We start from the raw sequence: 26341 nt of genomic DNA, 5'->3' as shown, positions 1-26341 counted from the left end.
ACATTATAAATACCATCATGCCTCAGTGTTGCATCCTTTTCTTTTACTCCTTAAAATGTTCACATACAATGATGTTAACAAGTACTGAAGAGATCATCATCATCCAGCACATGACAGAGCTTTTAGCCTGGAGACTAAGCTCTCCAATCATGTAGCTGATTATCATTGGCAGACTCAAATGTATTTTATGCACCCCACAGATACCAATGCTTCAATGGCAGGCAAACACTTCAGACAGATGAGGTCCTTCAAGCCCTGAATTGTCAGAAGCTGCAGGATTCTCCTCTGGGTCTATAATGTAGTGCAGGAGTGGGCAACCACAGTCCTTGTGGGCCACAATCCAATCGGGTGTGCAAGATTTCCACCATAAATACGCATGAGATTGATTTGCATGTACTGCTTCCAGCTTACACAAATAGATCTCATGCCTGTTCATGGTGGAAATCTTGAAAACTTGTGTTGTGGCCCTCAAGGACTGTGGTTGCCTACCGGTGCAGAGGGAGGAAGATGGGATTGCCCAGGGAACCGAGCACCATTAAAGAGGACCAAACTGCAGCTGGGAGTCTAATTTTGCTGCTATAAAAGATTAAGTGGGATGCTGTTAGTTTCGTTTCTTGACCACAAAGAGGAGTAGAAATGGTCATGTCACCCCCCCCCCCCCCCTTTCAATGAAATTTGGAAGATGATCACCCATTTAGCATACCTTATTTTAGGTTATGAGAAATACAGAAAGTTTTGCATTCTAAATTTGAGATTCTGGAGTCTACCACCAAAGAATGAACTATGGGGATTCTGGAGGGGAGAGAACCTTCTGGAGCAAAACCTATGCCTACTGCAGGGATTAATATTCTACAAAGAAAACAGAAAAATTGGAACACATATCCAAGAACAAACCATATTTTGTTGAACTTCCTAAAATGACAGTCAGCAGCTGCTAATTTTTAAGCCCAATTTGCAAGAAGCATGCATGGCCTCCCCCCATAAAGCAGATCTCACTGCCCATAAGGAGACAGAACGGGATGGTCAGCTTTGCTGTTATCCACATTCCCTAGCCATCCTAAGAGGAGATGGAAGCAAAATTCATGCTGATTGTTTCTTCTGCACTAGAATCAAACATGAACTGAACACAAATGATTTCCCCCCTCAGACATATTTTATTTCTAAGTCTGAAGATACTTGGGTTCAACCCCCACCCCATGCCTGCAGTGCAAATTGGATTAAATGAAGAGGTTTTATGCTATGTGCAGGAGCATTTAGGGGTCCTTTTACCAAGCTGTGGGAAAAAGACCTCATGCACACATGGCCATGTGGTAAGAGAACTCTTATCGCATGGCCATGCTACGGGGAGCCCTTACTGCCACCCACTCAGGTGGCGATAAGGGCTCCCGTGCTAACCCGGCAGTAACCGCCTCACAAGCTATTTCTGGGGGGTTTCTTTTTCCTCCGGAAATGGCGCACGCTTGGGACGGGACTACTGCCGTTGGGCTTACTGCTGCTCTATAAAAGGGGCACCCCAATTCCCATGTTGAATTTTTTTCCTCTGAACCCCACTTCGAGTGCCCCAAGTGATCCAGTGTGTATTTTTAAACCTGGAACTTTTGAAGGCTTTATTTTGTAAAATAAGACCTACTGGTGAGACAATCTTAGCCTCGGGAGTAGCAACTGGTTTTTAGTTGAGCCTAGTCCAAAACCTGACCTTTTCTGTATTTTTTCTATTTTATTTTCTCTTAAAAATTTTCTAAGATTTCTTTTCTCTCCATATCTGGAAGCTGATATACTAAGGCTATCCACACAATTTAATCTATTATTGGCCAAGCTAATGGCAATTGTTTTCTGAGAAAAACTTTTTTCTGTAATTGCATTCTTAAATTCTATAAATACATTGACATAAAATTTAAATTACCAAGTCTTGCTAAATAAAAAAAAAAAAAAAAAAAAATCAAACCAGAACACTGACTTAGCATTTCCCTCTCCCCCTTGACATAATTCACTTATTCTGGGGGCAATATTCAAAAATGAACGTGTCAATACATGTTTACTCCCCATAAAAGCTGGTTTTGAAAATGGCTGCTCCTCTTCCAGGCAAAATTACTGTAGATTTGCATAAAAGGCGGATGGAGGTAAGTTGGAAGTATTGAAGTACATACAGTGATTTGTATTTTCAAATCACTGCTCACATTGTCTGGTGCATACTCTGCACTTGTGCCCATGCAGATGGGAAAGCACACAGGTGGAACCTGCACTGTTCATGTCACCTGAATTTTCAAAGGAAACTTCTGCAGACAGTTTTCCTTTGAAAATCCACTTGCAGGTCAGTGGGTGAAGTAGCCACAAGCCTACTAAAAGCTGCCTGGATCCTCGATTCTGACTGGCTGAGAACCCAGAAGTGGACATGGCACCCGTCAAAACCAATTATGCAAATAGCTTTAACAAAAGCCAGTGAACATTACTACTCAAGTGTTTTGAAATAGCCCTGCTCCTGTACAAAAAGAATTGACTAGGACCATCCTCGTACAGTAATGTGTTTCCACCTTAAAATACAGAAAATCAAGTCAGCTATATAAATATGTCTTGTTTTTGATAAGAATGGGCATAGCAAAGTTTAGTTAACACAGCACAGTTAGGAAACTGAAAGAAAACAAATTAAGCAGTGGCAAACGAGAATCATGATTTTGGTTTTCTTGAAATACATAAGGTGCAATAATCTTCCTCCTCAAGAGGTATCCATGGGGACATGCCTTCATTTATTTATTTTTTAGCACCAGCTGCTTTACTAAAGCAATAGGAGTATAGAAATTGGGGGTGGGGGTGGTTGAATTGGCAAATAAATTACTCACATAAAAACAGCAAACATTGGCCTGAAGTTTTGTTTTGTGCAAAGTTTTTGTTACCTGAAAATCCCCTCTACCCCGAGCAGATTCAGTGCACTTTAACAATTCCAAACTGATAAAATTGAGACATTGCTCACAGACCCCAGGCTTGGAGGGACTTTAAGTTTGCAGGATCCAGCATAGAGTCCCTTTCTGACCCTAAGCGCTTAAAACTTAAGCAAGCCTACACACATCAGTAAACAGTCATATCCCATAATGATCCTCTACCACCAACCAGTACCAGCACAACAAACAAAGCCACTGAGGTACAGGAAACAAGCAGATCAAGTTAGTTAATAATTCACATAGCAAAAAAGTAAATTGATTTTTCTCTGTCTCTTAAAAAGGTATCATAGTTATACAGAAATATCTTAAGCAAGAATATTGAAATTTCATTAGAGAAAGATGGGGCAACGGGAGTTCTGGCAAAAATAGAGCTATGCTAATAAAGGTTTCTATCAGAGGAGCGTGTCAGTACCACTGTTTTAAGGTGCGTCACCAACAACATGGGGGATTTTTTTGGGATTTCAGCTTATTAGGGTTTTTTTTTAACTTCTGCTGGCAGACAGACCAGAATTCCACCATCACCCAGCACTTAACAAAATTTTAAAAATAAATAGTTTTTTTTTAAAAAGCGTAGCTTAAATTTTATTTTAAACACAAGAGTACTGTAAAAAGGGAAGGACGTTTCAAGCTCTACAACTAGTTGCTCAGAAAGGTTTTGTTTCCCTGTTTCGTGTAAACCTAGACAGGAATTAATGCAGAATGTGCTCCAGTGGCCTTACACTATTCGCTATCTTCTTCATTACTCATTCTTTACTAATGACGGGGGCTCAGAAAAATATGGCTTCTGCATTTCTAGAGGAAGCACAAAGTGAATGGAAGCTGCGCCTCCTAAGGAGGGTACCAAAACAGCCATCAAAAATGCCTTCCTTCCTCTCAAGTTACCTGCAATTCTGTCCTTTAGAATTGTATAAAGGATTGCAAAAAATTAAAAATAAATTAAAATTATTCATAAGATGCAAGCATTTTGTTTTCTTTTCCTAGTAAGTTCTTACAGGGTCTGGGAGCTTGCCAGACTCTCTCTTGCTTTTTACTCAGTGCATCTGAGGTATCCTCAGCCCTCAACTCTGCCCAGTTACTGATCTTGCACCTCAGAATGCAGGAAACAAAGTGAGAGCAGGGGGTCTGGCTGCATGCTAAAAAAACTCAGACCAATGCACCAGCATCTGGTGCTATATTTGATCTTATTAAAACAGAAAACTAAGAAATTGGCCAGATGTGGTTTACACCTATGCAACAGACAGCAACCAGCAGACACCACAATCCAGTTCTAGATACACAAATGATCAAATCTTTGTGTGTCACTGCTTCCTTACATAACTTTCTGTCAGTTCATGAGCTAATCATATAGCTAGTTCAAAGCACAACAGCTGGGCCTCTTTACACACTTATTCGTCAATAACAGGTGTATGAACTTCTTCTGTTCAGATGCTTTAAAACAAGGCATCAACACTACAGGCTTTTTATATTTCAGCTACCTTCCCTGTTTTATATGTGGACATCATCTCTCATTTAAAGATACCACTAATAAAAATATTCTTTCACATTTTACAGCGACAGGGATAGTTCTTCTTGCTGTGGCAGCTACAGTATACGTCACCCTCCTCCTCCACTCCCAGAATGCCCTCATCCCCTTCTCTAATACTGAACCCCAAAATGGCCTGGGAGAATTCTTAGGTCATCTGCCAGCAGAGCCTCATCACCACAACGCTGGACACAGGAAGTCTGTGAATATATCGACCACACGGAGCCTGAGCATCTAGTCCAGAAACAATGGCCCACCGGCAGCGCCATTTCGGCTGCCATTACAATATAAATGTAGGCATAAACTATTATATAAACCATCTCAGAACTTAAATCTCCATGTACAAAAACAACTGAAAATTTCTAATAACTAGTGCAGCGCGTCAAGTGTTATTTAATTTGTATTTTTTTTTGTTTTTGATTTTTTTTAATAACTAGATATTATACGAAACTAGTATTACACTCTCTGGTTGGTAAAAGAGATACTTATGTGAGCCATAGGTGGCCTTGTCCAAATAACCTCCTGATTTATTGATAAAAAGCCTTCGACAGAAAGCAGGCCTCTCAGATCCTCATTCCATAACTGTTCATAACTGGAGAGAGGGTGCCCACCCTTGCAAATCTGTTCTGATGGGTGGACCTGGCCCGAACTGCTAATTTTCTGGCTTCAAGTGAAATTTTGGCCCACTCAGGGCAGCAAACACTCATTTGCAGTTTATAGTTTCCATCCTCAGAACCAGCTAGAGCTCCTCCTTGGTCAAGACAAGGCTAAGATATTAGGTAAAAAGCACAAAATTGTTTTTTTTTTTTTTTTTTTTTTACAAGCACAGAGGGCTTCACTGGTCAGCGCAGGATATGAGCACTGGAGGCTGTGGCATTTCATTCTGCTGTCCATCTCGTGCTGCCCTCGGACTTCTGCAAATCAAAGAGAGGACAACATGTATCAGAAAAATGATGACTTTGGATGGTATTTTAATGTCTTTTTTTGTTTACAAATGCGTACATTTTAGTTCCATGTTTTTATATAATACTATGTACCCTCTCTGGTTTATACCTATGGACATTTGGACCCTGCCTGCACCTGTGAACGCATACCTCTGAAAACCACGCATGCGCACGCCTGAGAGGAAAAGCAGCCGCTCAGCTGGGTAGAAGTGCAATGCTGGAGGTGCTCTTCCGGGTCCTCCCCAGCCTCCAAGGGAGGCCAGGCCACGGCACCTGAGTTTTCTCTCTCCTGTTCCTGTCGGGATGCGATCACTCAGGTCCCAGCAGGAGCAGGAGAGAGAGCGAGAGAGAGCGAGAGAGACCCTGGCGCTGGGCCCCCCTTGTAGACCAGGACCCGGGGAATTTTGCCCCCCCCCCCCTTCGGCTGCCCTGTTGCAGTGCATTTACACATAAACTACCTTAAGCAAAAAGTTAGGTTGCCCCCTGCCTGTCAATTCAAAAAGTGCAAGGAAAAGTCAGATTTACAAGATAAAGATCTCTCAATGCTCATAAAAACCTAAGCTTTTTCACACATGCAATCAACCTGGTCTATCTCACAAGTTAAAAAGGGGGCACATAAACCTTTGAAATTAGCCGTAACCTATATATATATTAAAAAAAAAAAAACAATCAAGACGGCACTAGAAGTAGTTAACTGTGACAACAGAGCATAAAATCATCATCAATATTGTTCCTTTGTGCCTCTTGATTTGCTGTGTGGCACCAGGTGCAGAGAAACTCTGAAACCCAGAGCAGCGAGTTCAATTTGAGAATCCATACCTAAAAGCACTGTTTAGGAATGATGCTGCAAAGATCCTCAGCCATGTACAGAGAATGAAACATTTGCCAAATAATCTATATAGCATATTCTCACGCTTACAAAGAAAAGGTCTGGTTTTGAAGGGGATAGGGGTATGGAGAAGGATATGTTTACACTTTGCCAGCTCAAATTAACTCCCAATTGGAGGAGAATCTGCACACCCTTCTGACATATGAAGCATGGAAAGTGGGGAGGGCAGATACTGACCTGTGTGCATTTTCCATGGCAGCCACCTCTGCCAGGGCAGTGAGGCTGAAGAATGCAGATACAGCTGGCATGTCCCCCGCCACGCTGTGAGCCTGCCCCACCAACCCACTTTTGCAGCTTTCTGTCTTTGTGCAGGAAACCACCCCATCACATGACATTCTTCGTGGCTTGTCTTCTGTATAGGAAAAAGAGAACCCACACATGTATGGAATATGTTCTCTTTCAGGAAATGCATATAAATACTCTGGCACCGATACTCACTAGCTTCTAGCTGAACAATGCCATCATTTTTAAGGTGCTTATGCTATTGTAGAAAGCTTGGAATAGGATGGATCCCCCACTACTTAAGCATAGCATATTGAACGGTATGTTCCAGTGCGAGACCTTTGATTTGTTCGAGGGAAATTACTTTTGCTACCATCAGTGGAGAAAGGAACAAAGATTTTTTGGGTTGCAACACTGACTATGGATTAGGCTTCCTAAAGCTTGGGCCAAGATAAAGATTATTTGGGTTACCATGAGACAGTGAAGGCTTTGTGGAAACAGGAGTATGGGCAGGTGATGATGTTTTCTTTTTAAGGCAGTTAAGACATTATATTGAATTAGTAGTGTTGGAGGTGATCTAAATGTTTATTAAATGTTTCTATGGTTTTGATAGATGTAAATACTACATACATTTTAGGCTTTTAAAACACACCCCTAACCCTTGTATACTCTGTCCATAAAAAAACATCTGTACAGTTATCTGGACAGGAAAAGGGCAGGGCTAAAGGTATGGCAACCTGACAGATTTAGCCAGATAGTACCATATTAGGGACTGTCCAGCTAAATTTGTGCAGAAAAGCTGGCCAACGCAAACTACAGGGATAAATCCAAGTACATGAGTTTGTCCACTCAGATTAGATACTGAGCTTTCTTTGAGGACAAGCAGGCTGCTTGTTCTCACAATTCGGTGGCGTCAGACAGCAGCCCCAGATCGGAAGATCTTCCTAGCAACAAAGTTTGCTAGCCCCCGCGTGGACATGCGCGAACCACGCATGCGCGACCATCTTCCCGCCCGTAGCACGAGCGTGCTCCTCAGTCTCTTCTTTTCCACGGCTCAGGACGGCTGTTTCACGGCGGCTCTGTGTCCCAGAGAGGCCCCCGCTGCGTTTTTGCCGTTGTTTGCCTTTTTCGCCGAGTTTCGGCGTGTTTACGAGTTTGCTCGTGTTCTACTGTTAAAAAAAAAAAAAAAAGGTTTCCTCTATTTCTTTAGTTTTTCCCCGTAAGTTTCCTTTCTTTGTCGTGAGCGGCCATTTTGGCCGCCCGTGCGGGTTTTTTTTCCTTTTTTGGTGCCTTGTTTTCGGCACCATCGCGAATTTTGACCTCGCTGGGGCGATTTTTCCACCCTATGTCCTCGAAGCCTGCCAGCGGCTTCAAGAAGTGCATGCGGTGCAGCCGGACAATCTCACTCACTGATAGGCACATCTCGTGTCTTCAGTGTTTGGGGGCTAGTCATTGTTCCAACGTCTGCACGCTGTGTCTTCAGCTAAAAAAGAGGACCCAGGCGGCGAGATCGGCTCAGTGGAACCTGTTGTTCGGAGCCCGGTCCTTCGACGTCAATGGAGCCAGCGGTACCGAGGTCATCGCCGGTACTGATGTCGGCATTGGAGGGTGCATCGACGTCCGGAGCGCACGTGATGGCTGTCCAGAGATCCCACGCTGATAGCAGTGAGCCATTGAGTGGGTTTCCACCTGCCTCAAGGGCTCCTGCAGTACAGACCCCCCAGGACCGCCCTTCTTCGGACCCAGCCCCGAGGAGGCGTGTGGATTCCACGTCCTCCTCGTCGGTACCGGGAGGTACCGCTGACGTGCTTCGAGCGAAGGTGAAGAAGCACCATCATCGGTCACCTTCCCGTCACGGTACCGAGAGCTCTGGGGCGCCGAGGGAATCGGCACCCGAAAAGCGTCGAAGCCGGGAGGACCGCTCACCCTCCATTCAGGAGGTGTCGATGCGCACTTCTCCGGACAGCCTGGTACCGCCTCCGCGCCCCATACAGATTCTGTCCTCGTTGCCGGTACCGGCCCCACAGCCTTGCTCGACGGACACTCTAGACGAGCGCCTCTGAGCCATACTTCCGAGGATTCTGGAAGGACTGCTGCGACCTTCTGCTCCGGTACCGCCGGTGCTTGCGGCATCCGCGGCCACCCAAGTTGACTCCCCGTCGACGTCGCTGGAGGGAGCTTCGTCGCCGGCGGCGAGGGAGTCTTCTTCTTGACATCGCCATAGAGGACTTAGTTACTTGGCGTCGAGATGGGCTCGGCTTCGGACCGAAGTTCGTGAACTGGTGTCCGATACCGAAGGTGAGGCCTCGTGGGAGGCAGAGGAAGACCCCAGATATTTCTCTGATGAGGAGTCTTGTGGTCTTCCTTCTGATCCCACTCCTTCGCCAGAGAGAAAGCTTTCTCCCCCTGAGAGCCTGTCTTTCTCGTCCTTTGTCCGGGACATGTCTACGGCCATTCCCTTCCCAGTGGTTACTGAGGATGAGCCCAAGACTGAGATGTTCGAGGTCCTGGACTATCCTTCGCCACCTAAGGAGTCCACTGTTACCCTTCATAATGTCCTGAAGCAGACACTGTTGGCGAACTGGACGAAACGCTTAAGTAATCCCACTATCCCCAAAAAGACTGAGTCCCAGTATCGGATCCACGGGGACCCCGAGTTGATGAAGACCCAGTTGCCTCATGACTCTGGAGTTGTGGATCTGGCTCTCAAGAAAGTCAAGTGTACTAGAGATTATGCCTCGGTGCCCCCGGGGCGGGAGTCTAGGACTCTGGACTCTTTTGGGAGGACACTGCTATGCTCGTGTCCAAGATTCAGTCCTACCAGCTCTACACGAGCATCCACTTGTGGAACAATGTGAGGAAGCTGACGGACTTGGTCGATAATCTCCCGTCGGAGCGAGCCAAGCCTTTTCAGGAGGTGGTCAGGCAGCTGAAGGCGTGTCGCAAATTCCTGTCCAGGGGTGTTTACGACACTTTTGATGTTGCGTCCAGGACCGCTGCTCAAGGTATAGTGATGCGTAGACTCTCATGGCTGCGTGCCTCTGACCTGGAGAATAGAGTCCAGCAGTGGATTGCAGATGCTCCTTGCCGGGGGGATAATCTTTTTGGTGAGCGGGTTGAACAGGTGGTAGAACAGCTCCACCAGCGGGACACCGCATTCGACAAACTCTCCCACCAGATGCCTTCAGCATCTACCTCATCGGGTAGACGTTTTTATGGGGGGAGGAGGAATTCTCCCTACGCTTATAATAAGCGTAGGTACAATCCACCTGCCCGCCAGCCTGCTCAGGCTAAGCCCCAGTGCGCTCGTTCACGTCAACAGCGTGCGCCTCAACAGGCCCCTGCAGCTCCCCAGCAAAAGCAAGGGACGGGCTTTTGACTGGCTCCAGACGAACATAGCCGATATAAAAGTGTCTGTGTTGGACGATCTACCGGTAGGAGGGAGGTTAAGGTTTTTTCACCAAATGTGGCCTCTTGTAACCTCCGACTGGTGGGTTCTCCAAATAGTCCGGCTAGGATACTCCCTCAATTTGATCTCCAAACCTCCAAATTGCCCACCGGGAGCTCAGTCCTTCAGCTTCCAGCACAAGCACAAGCAGGTACTTGCAGAGGAACTCTCCACACGGCATGTTTCTCCAAGCCACGTATCTGGCAGGCGTAAACAACAGTCTGGCCGACAGGTTGAGCAGGATAATGCAACCTCACGAGTGGTCTCTCAACTCGAGAGTAGTACGCAAGATCTTTCAAGCGTGGGGCACTCCCTTGGTAATCTTTTTGCCACTCAGGTCAACCACAAGGTCCCTCAGTTCTGTTCCAGACTTCAGGCCCATGGCAGACTAGCGTCGGATGCCTTTCTCCTTCATTGGGGAAAGGGCCTCCTGTACGCGTATCCTCCCATACCCTTGGTAGGGAAGACTTTGCTGAAACTCAAGCAGGATTGTGGAACCATGATTCTGATCACTCCCTTCTGGCTGCGTCGGATCTGGTTCCCTCTTCTTCTGGAGTTGCCCTCCGAAGAACCGTGGAGATTGGAGTGTTTTCCAACCCTCATCACTCAGAACGAGGGGGTGCTTCTGCATCCCAACCTCTAGTCCCTGGCTCTCACAGCCTGGATGTTGAGAGCGTAGACTTTGCCTCCTTGGGTTTTTCTGAGGGTGTCTCCCGAGTCTTGCTTGCTTCCAGAAAAGATTCCACGAAGAGGTGTTATTCTTTCAAATGGAAGAGGTTTGCCGTCTGGTGTGACAGCAAGGCCCTAGATCATCGTTCTTGTCCTACACAGACCCTGCTTGAATTCCTTCTGCACTTACAGCCTTTAGTTGTTCGCTTCATGAGAGGTTTGCTTTTGTCAAAGCCCCCTATCAAGCCTCCTACAGTGTCATGGGATCTCAATGTCGTTCTCACCCAGCTGATGAAACCTCCTTTGGAGCCACTGAATTCCTGCCATCTGAAGTACTTGAAGGTCATTTTCTTGGTGGCAGTCACTTCAGCTCGTAGAGTCAGTGAGCTTCAAGCCTTGGTAACTCATGCTCCTTATACTAAATTTCATCATAACAGAGTAGTCCTCCGCACTCACCCTAAGTTCTTGCCGAAGGTGGTGTTGGAGTTCCATCTGAACCAGTCAATTGTCTTGCCAACATTCTTTCCCCGTCCTCATACCTGCCCTGCTGAACGTCAGTTGCACACATTGGACTGCTAGCGAGCATTGGCCTTCTATCTGGAGAAGACAAGCCCATTCAGACAGTCCGCCCAAATGCTTTTTCTTTTGATCCCAACAGAAGGGGAGTGTCTGTCGGGAAACGCACCATCTCAAATTGGCTAGCAGAATGCATATCCTTCACTTACGCCCAAGCTGGGCTGACTCTTGAGGGTCATGTCACGGCTCATAGTGTTAGAGCCATGGCAGCGTCAGTGGCCCACTTGAAGTCAGCCACTATTGAAGAGATTTGCAAGGCTGCGACGTGGTCATCTGTCCACACATTCACATCTCATTACTGCCTACAGCAGGATATCCAACGCGACAGTCGGTTCGGGCAGTTGGTGCTGCAGAATCTGTTTGGGGTTTAGAATCCAACTCCACCCCCCTAGGCCCAGTTTTGCTCTGTTCCAGGCTGCACTCTCAGTTAGCTGGTTCTATTTAGGTCAATCTCAGTTATGTCCTCGCCGTTGCGAGGCTCAATTGACCACTGTTTGTTGTTTTGAGTGAGCTTGGGTGCTAGGGATAGCCTGCTTGTCCTCGGAGAAAGCGAAGTTACTTACCTGTAAGCAGGTATTCTCTGAGGACAGCAGGCTGATTGTTCTCACAAACCCGCCCTCCTCCCCTTTGGAGTTGTGTCTTCCCTTGTCTTTTGCTTTCTACTGGACTGAGGAGCACGCTCGCGCTAAGGGCGGGAAGACGGTCGCGCATGTGCGGGTCGCGCATGTCCACGCGGGGGCTAGCAAACTTTGTTGCTAGGAAGATCTTCCGATCTGGGGCTGCCTTCGGACGTCACACAATCGTGAGAACAATCAGCCTGCTGTCCTCGGAGAATACCTGCTACAGGTAAGTAACTTCGCTATACTGTCTGCTGAGAGAAAAATGTAACCATGTGGTGACTTGTAGCTCCAATTCTAATAAGGGTCCTATGAGGAGTGTTGGTACTGGAATACTTTACACCAACTGGCCAAGCTGCCAGAGTGGAGGAGCAGCGTAATGGTTAATGCAGTCACTTAACCCTCAATTGCCTCATGAACAAAACAAGTACCTGTATATATAACATATAAACCGCTTTGATTGTAATCACAGAAAGGCAGTATATCAAATCCCATCCCATCCCCTTTCCTTTTTCCCTTTCACCGTGAAGTGGGCCTTTGACTATCAATACATATTAGGTTTAATTTTTCTTCTTTTGTGGGGGGGGGGGGGGGGGGGGGGGGGAGGTTAGATGGAGGCTCAGAAGAACCATATATTTATTTTTGTTACATTTGTACCCCGCGCTTTCCCACTCATGGCAGGCTCAATGTGGCTTACATGGGGCAATGGAGGGTTAAGTGACTTGCCCAGAGTCACAAGGAGCTGCCTGTGCCTGAAGTGTATTCCACAGCAATCCCCCCTAACCCATTTTTACACTGCTCCATCACAGCAAATTGAGGATTTCTCTCTTTATTTTTCTGTTACAGTTTTATTCTCCTTACCCACAATGCCTCCAGCTGGTGACACCCGACCATCTGCCGTGCGAACAAGATGCGTGATCTTTGTTTTCCTTGCCTTCCTCTTCTGGCTCCCAACTAAGGGCCCCTGCACAGTTGCCAACTCTGGAATGATTAGGGCGGCTACAGAATTTGCATTTTTCTGTGCAGAATCAACGGTGGGCTTGTCTTCTAGCTGTATGGCTGCAACAGGACAAAAAAACCCCAAACATTAAAAAAAAAAAACTTTCCCATCCCAGGTAACATGTCCATGCTTCCACCCGCTTGCACAAAGGGAATGTTCCTCATCTCCTATCACCCCCAAAATGGAGGAGCACACTCAAAATTGGGAATGTTGAAACACTGCCAACATGTCTTCTTACTTTTAAATGAAACCAGAAATGAATACAGAGCTTAGAAGCATTATTCCAAAAGACAATATCCAGCAATATGGAGGTCCTGGCTGGTCCTGAATTACACCTAAGCTCTTTCACTCTTCTGCAGTTCATGGACAGTGTGAATAAAAAAAGGCTAATTCTACAAGTCACAGAAGTTGTGTTGCTTATTACATTTGCAAAGTAACTTTAATTTTTTTCTATAAATTGCTTCTGGGACATAGTGGTGTAACCAGTGAAAAGCATATTATGAAATTAATACAGCACAGCAATAATACAGTAACCTCAGTTGTTTGTTGTCAGGAAATGGAAGCTTGATCGTTCTCTCTGAACATCCTGCTGAACAACGTAGAATATCTGGTAGCTGACCCATTCGTAGGATGTCTGGGCAAACTCAGACCTGAAGCTGCTGTACACAAACCATTCCCATTCTCGTGTTCAGTTCTGTATCCCCCCCCCCCCCTCTTCTCTGTCACACTGCAAACATGGCTAAGGGCTAACATCCATTTGTGCTCAAACTCAAATCCTGGAGAAGGTTCCAAAGCTGTATTCATACACATTTAAACCAGCAGGTTACTTGTGGAATAACCAGAACAAGGCAGGAACTTCCATTCTACAACAGGATTACTTTCATGAAAACCTGCTCTGCAATCTCCTTTTGGTGTGAACAGAGTCATGGTGTTAGGATGCCTTTGAAAACAAGAGTAAATTATATATTTAAAATAACCTCCCACCCCCAAAAAACATATTTCACAAAGCAAGAGGTACCTTTATCTGGAACATTATTAGGCTTCTCCTTTTTGTGCTTATATTTGCTGACAATTTTGTGAAACAATTTCTTTTTCTGAGACTGGAACGAACCTGTGAACAACAATGTGAGTTTTAAATCAACCAAGCCTTTCCAGAAAACTACAAATCACTTAGTAAAGAAAAAGAAAATGATTCTTAAGATTATTTCCAATCCACCTAAAAGTCGCAATTGCGTTTTCTCTGAAATAGTCATAGTTGTCTGCATAACCAAAGTATAACTTGAAACTTGATCAGCTATGTGATGACTGATAAAGGATTTGGTTCATAAGATGCTGGAGATGTCAGAAGACTGCATAACTGATACGGACACAATCACTGCATATCAGACAACTTGTGATGCTGTTTGAGATATGGATGATTCCTTTCAGGGGGCCTGCACAGTCATCAATATCACCTTATTGGGCTTCTATAAAGTTACAAAGTGGTGACATTTTCCACCGAAAAAGAAATTCAAGGACAAGGAATCACACAGTGAAGCTGGAAGAAGAAATTTTTTTTTTTTTAAACTGAGTGTAACAGATGCCTGGATCACCAAACACCAGAGGGTTAGACACCAGTACTGTGATGAAATTTAAAGAATGCTTGGAACAGAGGGCTGTGGTACATAAAAGGGAGAAAGAGGAATAAACAATTGGCAGGTCTGGTTTAAAGTAACCTCCATCAACAAACTGGACTGAATCAGGCACGTAAGTGGGTGAGGTTATTGGATGGCACTGGGACAGAAGAGCTTTTCCAGAGCTCAGAAAATAGTGTAAAGTTCTACGCATGTGCATCCTTATGCAGAGTAGTCCCCACAGTTCTGATTTCTACATACAAAGCTCTACCAAAATTTCTCATTATCTTATTTCACTTTTGCAAGTGTTATTTTAACGTCTTCATTGTGGGACCCGTGAACCACAGCATACAAACCTAGGTTTCCAGGCCTGTCCAACTTGTGAGAGATGGATGTTAAACTGATACTAAAGCCAGATGTGTCATCGTTATTTAGAAAAATGTAGAAGATTTCTGCAACACAGATTCCAAGGTCCTGTGCCAAACTATTTAGGCTCACATAGTAAGGAGAGATGCAAGCACCATGGGCACATGTCTATGGTGAGCCTGAAGGGACAGATTTAACTGGCCTCAGAACCAGTGAAGCAGAAGTTTCTTCTTGAGCAGAAAGCCCAACGCAAGGCCTCTTCAGTGCAGAGATCGGTAGACTTGAAACATTCTAGCAGGTCCACCCTTTGCTAATGTCTCCATTCCCCCTGCTTTGGCTTCAATACTCCAGACATGCAAGGTAACTCCTCTACCTTGATGCAGGTCAGTTGAGACTTCTACACCTAAAGCATATCTCTCTCTGGCACAGTGACACAGATTTGGGCAGCACACAAACCAAAAGGCCTCAAGACTCTAATAGAAGAGTAGCTATGCTGAGAACCAGGAAAGCTTGATTCAAACCTTATCATGGCTTCTTATGGCATTTAGCAACTCACTTACACCCTCCATTGTCTCAAGTGCAAACAGATTGAGAGCCCTCCAGGGATAGGAAAATACCTATTGTACCTGACAACCTGCCTTGAGCTACAACTGAAAAGGACATGAGCCAAATCCAATTAAACAACTAAAGAAACACAATTGAGAAGCAGCAGCATCACATCACAGAAGTCCATGGTACCACCTCCTAACACTAAATTAGGGCATTCCTCAAATAAACTTGCCTACCAGCAGTGACAACCCAAAGATGCCCCTCTATTGCTCAATGTACCTATCTCCAAATCAAGAACAGTATAAGCTAGCCATCGAGTGGACTTGGCCCCTCTTCTACGCTTATCCACTCCTCTTTAGTTTCAACCTAAAAGGAGGCCTATGCCCTTGTGAAATGCACCTACAACCTTCTCCACACCAGACAACTACAGTCTTCTTGATTCACTCTGACAAGGACAACTTAGATTATTTTATTTATTTATTTACCTTGCCCTTGCAAGCACCACAAAACAAGACAAATGGGAATTAGTCACTTTCAAATATTGAAGGAAAATACAATGTCCAAAAGGTGAGAAGTTCCTATGCCCCTGCAATGCTCCAGCCTGTGAAAAAAGGGAGGGAAACCAGCATGATTCAAATGAAACGGTGAAATCACCTTCAGAAAGGGGGGGGGGGGGGGGGCGGGGGATGACAACGACGACTAAATGAAATAACAGAAAAAAAGGCAGGTACTGATCCCATTGTAGCTCTGAAACAGATGGCCACCAAAAGATCACATTTAGATCCTACAAGAGGACATGCTTTAAAGGCTAAAAGAGGAAGGCCAGCCATGCACTGAAGCACAAAATAGATGACTTTTTTTAAATGTGAATTTTATGGATTTTAGTTTCCCATCCCAATAGCTGAGGTCTTCAATCTTTCATAAGGGAGAAGTTTATTTGGTGGATTTATCTGGGACAGTTGCAAGAAGTGGAAGGACATCAACAGAGCATTCAACTAAAGATAAGTGATTTTATTTTGTTTTCAAATATCATCATGAGAGTATCTAGCATTGCTGGTGCAGTGATTTTCATCCAATAACTGTAATTTCCCACAAAGGGATGTACTGAGCACTATTTAGGCAGTTTAATTGTACTTATATTTTTTCAGTGATTTAATGTAGGCAGATACATAAGAGTCAACAAAATATACTGAACTGAATGCATATTCATTAGGGATAAGGTTTAAGTTTAATAACATATTTTGCTTATATCTAAGCAAATTCACAACAAAACAAAAAACACAAAATAAAACACTAATTTGCAACATTAATATTGTATGTGGTAATATATGTTAACACCTGCTGTCTCTTGCAACAATCATTGCCCATGCTAACTTCAGCTCCCAACATCATAAGATAAACAAACGATTCTATAAATAATTTCATAGCCTGCTTTGCAATACCCATACCAACACCAAAAGCCTATCTTGAAATCCTGGCCTGTTGGCAGCCCTCTGTGATTGGCATGTACATCAAGGCTCTCTTCTCTTCAGAAACCAGCCTATGAGTGGCCACAGGGAAAAAATGCAGAGCAGTTTGACCAGCAGCCAGGGCTAAATCCCACAGGAGCCCTTCTTCAGCTCTAGAGCCAAACGACTTCCAGTTTTGATGAGTGGTCATTAGGTCCATTGGGGAGGGTCCCATCGATTTACCATCCTCTGAATATTCCCTGATCTACTCTCCACAATCTAAGGTATTCCTGCTAAGAAAAGTTAGTCTGGACACTTAACCTCTAATATATGAGTAGCTGCAATTCCCTGTAGATTCCGACCTATATTCTTCCTTTTACTAACCTCATCACTGGAAAGAAATGTTTTGTCTCCATCTGCTGGCAGGAAAGCATTAGCCCACCATTCTGGAAAGATCTAGGAGGACGAGAAAGAAATGCCCCTTCCCTGCTAGGTTATGCTTCAGATATGAGCCACCGCTGTTGCCACAGCTCTTCTGAAGTCTGCGTCATTGGAAAGCATTTGCAAACCATCAACCTGCTCATTGCTTCCCACTTTCACTTCATACTACTGCCTAAACTAGTCTTCAGACAGACAATACTGTCAGTCAAGCAGTACCAAGCAATCCAGCTTCATGGACAAATCATCCCTCACCTACTCAACTGACAGGATTGCTCCTCAACAATGTTATCTACAAACTGGAGCAAATCTGAGTTAGGAAATCACACATTATGTGCTTGATTTATTCCTTCTGCTGATGGAGAAAGCAAACTGTCTTCAGAGACTAGTTAAGCACACAATCCTTCCCAGATCCAACAGCTGCACTCCCCTTCGATTCATAGAGCTAAAGGGACTAAGGAGACTGCTGCACACAAGAAGGGCTGAACATGTATAGAACTTTACACTAGTTTTGTGTTTTGGGAAAGCTATTCCATCCTGGCACCATCTGCTGCCTTACCGTGGAGAACACCTGCTACAGGTTAGTCATTTTGCTTTGCACAGAAAGTATATATTCATCTGCCCAGAAAAGTAGAGGGAGATGACATATTGCTCCAACAGGCTAATTTGGCAACACTTGCCAGCTAGGGATAAAGGAGTGACCACCTGCAGGTGATCAAGCCTATACAGCCAACAGCCAGGAGATACCCTTGAACAGTGAAGGTGAGGCAACATGGCAAATGAAGTGCCAAATGGTCCTTAGCTGCCTACATCTATTGTGTTACTGGTCACCTATTTCTCTGCGATGTTTCATCAGTCAGAGCACATGCATCAAGTCCCCGGAGCTGCACCTGCAGAATTTGAGGAAAAGAATCTCAAAAGATGTATAAGTTGAATTATTATTTATTAATCTGTAGGCACTCAAATTAAAATCGGACCAAGGCTTTATTGACAATATACTTTTCTTCTGGGACTGCTGTGTGATCTGTAGGTCTTTTGTTTCTGTTCAGTATGCCGAGTAATGGCTGAAATGAGGCAAGTAACTTATTCATGTTTTGCTGGCTCTTTTCTATACTTTCCTATTAGTTGAATGGTGTTCTCCCTCTCTCTCTTTTTTTTTTTTTTGCTTGTTTTAACTTGTAAACTGCTTTGTTTTTAAGATGGCAGTATATCAAACAAAAGTTACCATAACTGTGGTTGGTGATACCATGGTCCCCAGACATATACGTGCATAACATGAAACGGCGATTTTTAAAACTGCTTGGAGAGTGTTTTACCTGCAAGTTTTGCCATCAATTTTCAAAGTGAAAACACGGCAGTTTTGAAAATGCAAACACACATGCACTGTCTCATTTTGCCTGCAAAACACCTTTGCACAATACAAGTGAGAGCTTTACCTGCACTGAGGGCAATTTTCAGACAAGCTTTTAGAATTTGCCCTTTATGTGCTCCATTTTCAAAAGTAAGCAAGTAATTGGCTGGGCTGTACACTCAGCATACTATTTGCTTCTGATTTGAGAAGACTGCATAGAAGATTCTTACTCTGGTTGGTTTTCTGCTGCTCAGATACACCTGTTCCCAATTTCCTTTTCCTGGGAGTTGATGCATTTTTACGGTCGAATGTCACTGGACTGTACTGAGGAAGGCTGTTGAATTTCTTTTCAAATTCTTCCTCCAGGCTGCCATAACTAAAATGAAAGTGTCAAATAGAACATACGTTAGAGAAAGATAAAAAGACACACCAACTGAAAAGAATAAAGAGCACAACTGTACCTGCGAGCAGTGCAGCATATCCAGGGCCTCCTTTATCAAAACATGCCAGTGGTTCCCACGTGGCCATGCCGACGGAGCCCAAAGTGAATGGGCTTTGTTGGCATTACTGCACCAGGAGCCGCTAACACGGCTTGATAAAAGAGGCCCTCAGCTCATTATCCATTTGGTTTTACTGGCTAGTCTCCCTTGCTAAAGTGAACGTATGTGCTGAAGTACTACAGAATGAATACAGATGGCAGAGCTGGAACTACTGCCAGAACTTTAGTGGGTGTTCTGGTTCAGCAGAGGAAATGTTTGCTGGACAATTTCACTGGCCCCTATTCAGGAGTACTCCAAAAATGTCCCATAAAAACTATTGATACAATATGAGTCCCTTCTTTGATCTCAGACAACTTCCCGACATCCTTAGAGAAATGCCTGATCATACTAGCTGCATAAGGATGTCATCCTGAACCCCATGGGTCCACTTTGTCTGTGGAGATCCAGAGGAAGTGAAAAGTGCAGAAGCCAGAGTTCACAGAGCAGTCACGCACAGACAGTATGGAGGCCTCATCTTTACACTGACTCACTAGTTTGGAGAATGTTGAACGAGTGACCGATGAGCAGCAGGGAATGGTTGGGCTTCGTGGAAGTAAAATGATATTCATGAGATACTAAGTCACAAAAAGAGCAAAACTATCAATATTTGGATTGTTGTACGGGAACAGTGTACAGAAGCAGGGAGCACAGGTAGTCCATTAACATCCTCCACATTTCTATTTGCCTCCCAAGGTGCTCCGGCACAAAATGTATTTATTCCTGTCTCCTGTTAAGTCTGGCCTTGCAACGCTTTGCAAAGAATTGTGTACTGATCTGGGCCGCCTCATGACATACATAAAATTACAAGTGAGACAAAGGCCCAAACACATACTGGAACTATTTCAAGCTAGAGGTGCTGCAAAGCGTTCCTCACTCAGTTTAAAGATGTTGGTTGTAACACAACTACATCACTCTTATCAAATCAGAGTGTTAATTATGTTCCTTACATCAAATTCGGAAGCTCATAGTTTAGAGAAGTAAGGCAGCGACAGCCCTCTCCCCCCCCCCCCCACCATGGTTATCTAAAAAAAAGACAAACAAGAGCCTCTCAGTCCTTTCATTTTCAAAGGAATCCATGAAAGCTCTATAGAGAAATGAATGGATAAGCACATGTCACATCATTAGAATAAAATATTAAGCAAAATATTTGAACATGTCATCAAAAAGGTCTTGCTCCTCTCAAATGTCTACAACCTTTACTATGAAGCAGTTTTGCAAAAATGCTACAATTACTATTTAGTGAAATATTCACTTTTTTTTTTTTTTTTTTACAAAGGAATAATGAAAATATCAAAATTCTCCCAAATCAAATTTCAAAACAAAAAACTAAATTAGTCAAACCCCATTTCACAGGAACACATTTTGAATTTTACAGCCAAAGAAAAAAAGTGGAAGAAATGTTTTTATACCCATTATTTATGGCAGGGGGCACAATGGGGAAGCTCTGGGATGTCTGCAGCTAGCTGCTTCACCACCACAGCTGACCGCCAAAATCATTCTACATTTGGCACACCCCGGGGCATTCAACCATTCCTGTTTTCCAGAGGGCAACTTCTCTCTCTCTGTTCCTCTTTTATGCTTCACTGCCTATCAGGCAACAAGCTGTCTCCATCTGTCTCGGCCTTGACAAGTCACTCACCCAGCCAAAAATTCTTCCTTTGGCTTTGACTTCTTTAACTTCTTGCTCCCACTGCTGGTTCCACTTTGTGTGAAGACCCAGCTGTCCTCACTCCAACAACCCTCTGGATCTGAAGAACTGCCTTTCCCCGAGTTTCGTTTGCCTTTGATGAACGTGAAGACAACAGTTATATTTTTTTTGTCCTGAAAACACATCAGGTTTTATACTACAGTGAAGCCTAAACTGAAGGTGATGTCAAATCAAATTATTTTCAAGGAATGTATCTGCCTGCTGCAATCAGAGCACTACTGTGTGCTACTGGTTAATTCTAGGCATTTTGAATATTCACCCCTCTCCCACCCCCCAACACACACACCTCAGCAGCTAAACATTTACCAATACAGGTTTGCAAATTGTCTTAAGTTTAACTTCCTAAAAAATAAAAAAAATGAAACCCCAGGGGCATGGTTAGATCTGGGAAGGGAAGTGGGCAGGTTATCTTGGACATCCACATTTAGCAGAATCCATTACACTCTTAAATCTAGCCAAATTTGAGTCTGGTTACATTTAAGCCTGCTCTCGGTTGCAGTCTGGCTAGATAGAGACAGAGACTGAAAAATCTGTTTAAATTTGGCTGGCCAAGTGAGGCAACTAGCAGTACTTTACAACTATAATCTAATTCTGCTAATTTTAGAAAAATCTCTTCTCCCACCCCTTCACAAAAAACCAATGTAATCCAAACAAAGGGCCCTGTTTACTAAGCCTCACTAGAATTTTTAGCTCGCTAAACGCTAGGAGTCGCCCATATGTTCCTATGGGCAAGTTAGCATTTAGCATGAGCTAATCATCAGCGCACGCTAAAAACACCAACGTGTCCTTAGAGCTGCTTAGTAAACAGGAACCAAAGAGACAAAAAAAAGTTTTTCTAGGATATCTGCCCAGAGGTGGCTATATGAACACTTCAAGGATACAGGCACTAGTCATATTATGAAAACAAACTGTAAAGAGCACTGAAATCTGTACACAACAGAACACAATTTATGAAGTGTTTTGAAAACACAGGGCTATATCTTCAGGTGTCTTATTCTGACCTTTGAAGACAGGATCTACATTGTCTCAAAAGCATCTCTAGATGATTTTTATACTGATACAAGAAGAGAGCCATTAACATTTCTCTGAAAGGGTTACGGATGTAATGCAATCGTTTTTTCCTCTCTCTCTTTCTAAATCAACATGCTTACCTCTGTCAACGTTGGCCCGCAGTGATGTCAGCATACCTTCAGACACCAGAGTTTTGTACAGAGCACCCTTGCAAGACCTTTCAGACTTCCTGGATCCACAGGTCTCCGCCTTCTTGTGACTGTCACAGTCATCCGCTTTAACAGGTCCAAGTAAAATGCTGGGCAATATCTCTTCTTCGGTTGGGGTGGACGGTTCCGTTTTCATGGCCTCTGCAGCCTCATTAAGCATCTCCTCCCCAGGAACGATGCTGCAGATTCCTTCTGGAAGCTTCTCTTCTTTGGTAGTCTCTGAAGCTTTTTCCTTCAGCTTCTGCTTGGACTTAGCTTTCTTCTTTGGTGGTGTTGAATCTAACAAATCCCCCTTTAGGCTGGCAGCAGGGCGAAGTTTTTTGCGGGGTGATTCGGATAGATGCCTGGAACCCCAGTCCCCCTTCGCCACAGCATCGATCGTGTAAATTACACTCTCAATGTCCGATTCGGATGATTGTCTCTTCTTGCACATCTTCTTGGGGCTCAACTTCTCAGAGGCGTGACGCTCTGACTTGTTCTTCTTTTTTTTCTTTTTTAATTTCTCTGGTTTGTTCACTCCTAGGATGGGGAGGCCGTCTAGGGAGGAGGGCTGCTGGGAGTGGCCCAGGTGATGTTTTTTCTCTTTACAGTCCTTTGCATCTCGTTTCCCACAGAGGTCCAGAGGACCAAGGTAACTAGATTTTTTAGTCTTTCTGGGATCTTCCGTCCTCTCCTCCTGGGGGTCCTCCCTTTTCACAACTTTAGGTTCTTCTTCTTTTACTCTCTCTGAGCCTTCGACTTTTACCCCCTCAGATGCCAAGCACATCTAAAAATATAAAACAGGACATTAAATTACAGCTAGGACCTTTCAGCTTAAGGCAAATAACTCCTTTTGTACAGCATATATTATTCTAAAGCAGATATGTCCAAGTGCAACTCCAGAGGGCCGCATACCAATTCCTTAGATGAACTTGCATACAGTGGAGGCAGGGCATGCAAATATATACCTCATGTATATTCATTAGGAATATCGTGAAAACCTCCAGGACTGCAATTTAACACGCCTTGAGTCTTAATCCGAAGACAACTAACTGTGCACTGCTTTATTGTAAATGATCTTGGAGACACATTCCACAGGCTGCCATGATTTTGCATGCCTCGTATCACAACTCTTCATTTTTATATGCTATTGAAATAGTGAGAAAGCGGCAATGCTGGCTGCAGGAAATATCTGCTTGCAGTGACCTCAAGTGACAAGTTCTTCGTCACAAAACTATGTCAAAAAATATATATAGTTATACTAGTAAAAAAGGCCCGTTTCTGACAGAAATGAAACGGGCGCCAGCAAGGTTTTCCTCGGAGTGTGTATGAGATTGACTGTGTGAGAGAGAGTGAATGTGCGAGTATGTGACAGAGAGAGTGAGACTGGGTGCGAGTGTGTCCATGAGAGACAGAGTGTGTGTGTGAGAATCGGAGTGTGTGCCAGGGGCCCCTCCCTGCTCCATCCCAATTCCAGGGTCCCCCCCTCCATCCCTCCCTCCGAGCTCCAGGGTCATCCCCCCCTCCGAGTTCCAGGGTCCCTTCCAGTTTCAGAGTCCCCCACCACCCTCCCTCAGAGTTTCAGGGTCCCCACCCTCCCAGTTCCAGGGTCACCTTCTCTCCCTCCCTCCCAGTTCCATAGTCCCCCTCCCAGTTCCAGGGTCCCCCTACCAGTTCAAGGGTCGCTTCCCCTCCCTCCCAGTTCCACAGTCCTGTCCCCTACCTTCCTCCCTCCCTCCGAGGTGCTTGGTGGTGGTGGGGGGGGGGGGGGGGATTTGCTATTTGCTATCAACCTAAGGAGACACTGCTTCTGGCGTCCAGCAGCTAAGTCCTGTCGTGACCCACAGGCAGCTGGAGGTCCCTCATACTGTTCCAGTGACACACATTGACAGGCAACGGCGGGGCTGACGCAGCCACGGGCACCCTGGATAAACTTTGTATTGTTGACAAATGATGTGAAAATACAGAGTTTAAAATTGGTGTTTCTACCAGGTAGAATCATTTTTAAAGCTGTTTTAGTGATATTTAATTTAGATTTCATGATATTCATATGTACAGATGGGTAGCTTTCAAATAAATTAAAAAGGTGTGCAGTAAGAAAACAAAAACCTTTTGTCCTTTACCTGTTAAGGTGCAGTTTATCCAGCAGAAACAGCTTTAGACGTGTTTCAGATGTAAGAAGGAAAAAAAAACGACAATCTGGATCAGCAGCTCCTAGGTGTGCTTGGTTTTGAGTGTATGGGAATGACGGCTGTGTTGGGGAGTGGAAACAGAGATTAACCAATGGGCTTCCTTGCTTACAGTGTAGTTGATTGGGTCACTTATATATATATATATATATTTTTTTTTTAATTTGTACTCCGCACTTTTTCCCACTCATGGCAGGCTCAATGCAGCAGGCAATGGAGGGTTAAGTGACTTGCCCAAAGTCACAAGAAGCTGCCTGGGCCGGGAATCAAACTCAGTTCCTCAGTTCCCCAGGACCAAAGTCCACCACCCTAACCACTAGGCCACTCCTCCACTTCCACTCGTGTGTAGTAATCGTCCTGCTGCATGGCCAGAGTCGGAGAGGAGAGGGGTTGCGGCGGAACGGTGGAGCGAGCGGCTGCAGGAGGGTGGGTGAGGGGGACTGTGGGCGGGGGGACGGGGTGCAGCGGCAATTTTGTTTGGTTTTGAGTGTATGGGAATGACAGCTGCGTTTGGGAGTGGAAACAGAGATTAACCAATGGGCTTCCTTGATTTGTTGAGTGTCTGTGCTCCGCCCTAACGTCATCACGTTTGACGTGAGGGCGGGGCAGACACTCATGGGATCTACACAACTACAAATTTAGAATGTTGAAATGTTGGAGGCTTCATTAGAACGTTGGGGTTGTGAATTATGTCTGGATGGGGCGTGGCTGAGGGCGGGTCTATGAGTGAGAGTGAGTGGTGCTGACAGCCTAGCCTACCAACAGTGCAGGGCTTCAGTGTTTCCCTGCCACACAGTGAGCTTCAGAACGTTGGAGGTGAGAATTATTTATACAGATATTCAGAAGAGGCAGACTAGGTCTTAAAACAGACTCGTTACAAAACGCCTCAGAACAATTCCTAACAGTCATTCAGGATTTACTCTGTGGAAACTTGGAAGGTCTTGCCAAGTGCTGATCAGGTCCTGCCTGTACCTGTGTCCCAATGCTTGCAAATCACCATCCACCAAGTCGGCTGTTGGGCAGCAAACCTACCCTGGAAGCTATTCCCTAATGGTTTCTAGGGACAATGACCTGCACAAAAACTCAGGGGGGTCATAGTTCCTAGAATTGCACTTACAGATCAAATTAAAAAAAAAACAAAAACTGAGAATTCTACTTCCATGTCTGTGGCTTTTCAAACTGAATAAAAAAAATGAACAATTGGAAAACAATGAAGAAAAATAAGTGTTAATGAAAACAAGGACTCATACAGATGCCACTATCTAGACAAGTTACACTGTACTTGCCAGCATCTGGGGAGAATCAGGAAAGCTTTTCACACTAGAATGTGGGACAGGGCCTCGGCACAAATCTGCTACCTCTGTATTCCTAAGGCAAGAATGGACCTTTCTGGTGATTTCTACAACAGTCTTCTGTGCAACCAAAGGTAGCCCAGGAGTTCCCTCATCAACTACAATACAGAATGCTGCAAACTTACATTTCTTGCAAGACACTGGCAAATACGCTGTCAGGTCTAACTCAGCTGATGCTGCAAGGTAAGAACAATATCTGTAGGCTAACTTAAGGGAAGGGAGTTAGGCTGCCACCTACCTGTCAGATCAAGGATTGTAATCAAAAGAAGGGCTACTGGCAGCGGCATACCAAGGGTGGGGCGGTCCGCCCCGGGTGCACGCCGCTGGAGGGATGCAGAGAGCAGTCGCGCGCCTGTCGGCTCTGCTGGTTCCCTGCTCCCTCTGCCCCGGAACAGGTTACTTCCTGTTCCGGGGCAAAGGGAGCAGGGAGCCAGCAGAGCCGAGAGCTGCGCAGATGCTCCCAGCAGCTAAGTATGCACCCGGGAGTGGGGGTGCGCGCTTCGGCGATCTGCCCCGGGTGGCAGCCGACCTAGGATCGTCACTGGCTACTGGGGAAACAAAGGTCTCAACTCAATGCACAAAAAAAAAACATTTTACCACAATACTGCTTCGAAAATTATAACCTTTTGTAGTAAAAATGACTGATTAGTGTTTTCCTTGTCACAGCTTTAAAAAATGAATTCCTCCCCCTCCACACACCCTGTGGCATTCCTCATTTCAAAATGAGCAAAATGGACTAAGCATGAGAATGGAATTGGAATGTGCT

General features: G+C 44.7%; 1 protein-coding gene across 1 annotated transcript in view; it reads right to left on the bottom strand.

Moving 5' to 3' along the window:
• Positions 1 to 1463: 1463 nt before the first annotated feature.
• Positions 1464 to 26341, bottom strand: part of BBX (BBX high mobility group box domain containing) — a 202532-nt gene continuing 177654 nt past the window's right edge. The window contains exons 9-15 of the mRNA XM_030204171.1: positions 21987 to 22821; positions 20767 to 20908; positions 18819 to 18964; positions 13842 to 13934; positions 12685 to 12882; positions 6469 to 6643; positions 1464 to 5372 (exon numbers count right to left, since the gene is read on the bottom strand). Coding sequence (XP_030060031.1) covers positions 5294 to 5372; positions 6469 to 6643; positions 12685 to 12882; positions 13842 to 13934; positions 18819 to 18964; positions 20767 to 20908; positions 21987 to 22821 — 1668 coding nt within the window. The 3' untranslated portion in view covers positions 1464 to 5293. The remainder of the gene's footprint in view (positions 5373 to 6468; positions 6644 to 12684; positions 12883 to 13841; positions 13935 to 18818; positions 18965 to 20766; positions 20909 to 21986; positions 22822 to 26341) is intronic.

This window comes from Microcaecilia unicolor, chromosome 5 (assembly GCF_901765095.1).
Source record: "Microcaecilia unicolor chromosome 5, aMicUni1.1, whole genome shotgun sequence".
NCBI classification, from domain to species: Eukaryota; Metazoa; Chordata; class Amphibia; order Gymnophiona; family Siphonopidae; genus Microcaecilia; species Microcaecilia unicolor.
The sequence above is the reverse complement of the archived record's forward strand: the minus strand, read 5'-3'. Positions and strand labels throughout refer to the sequence as shown.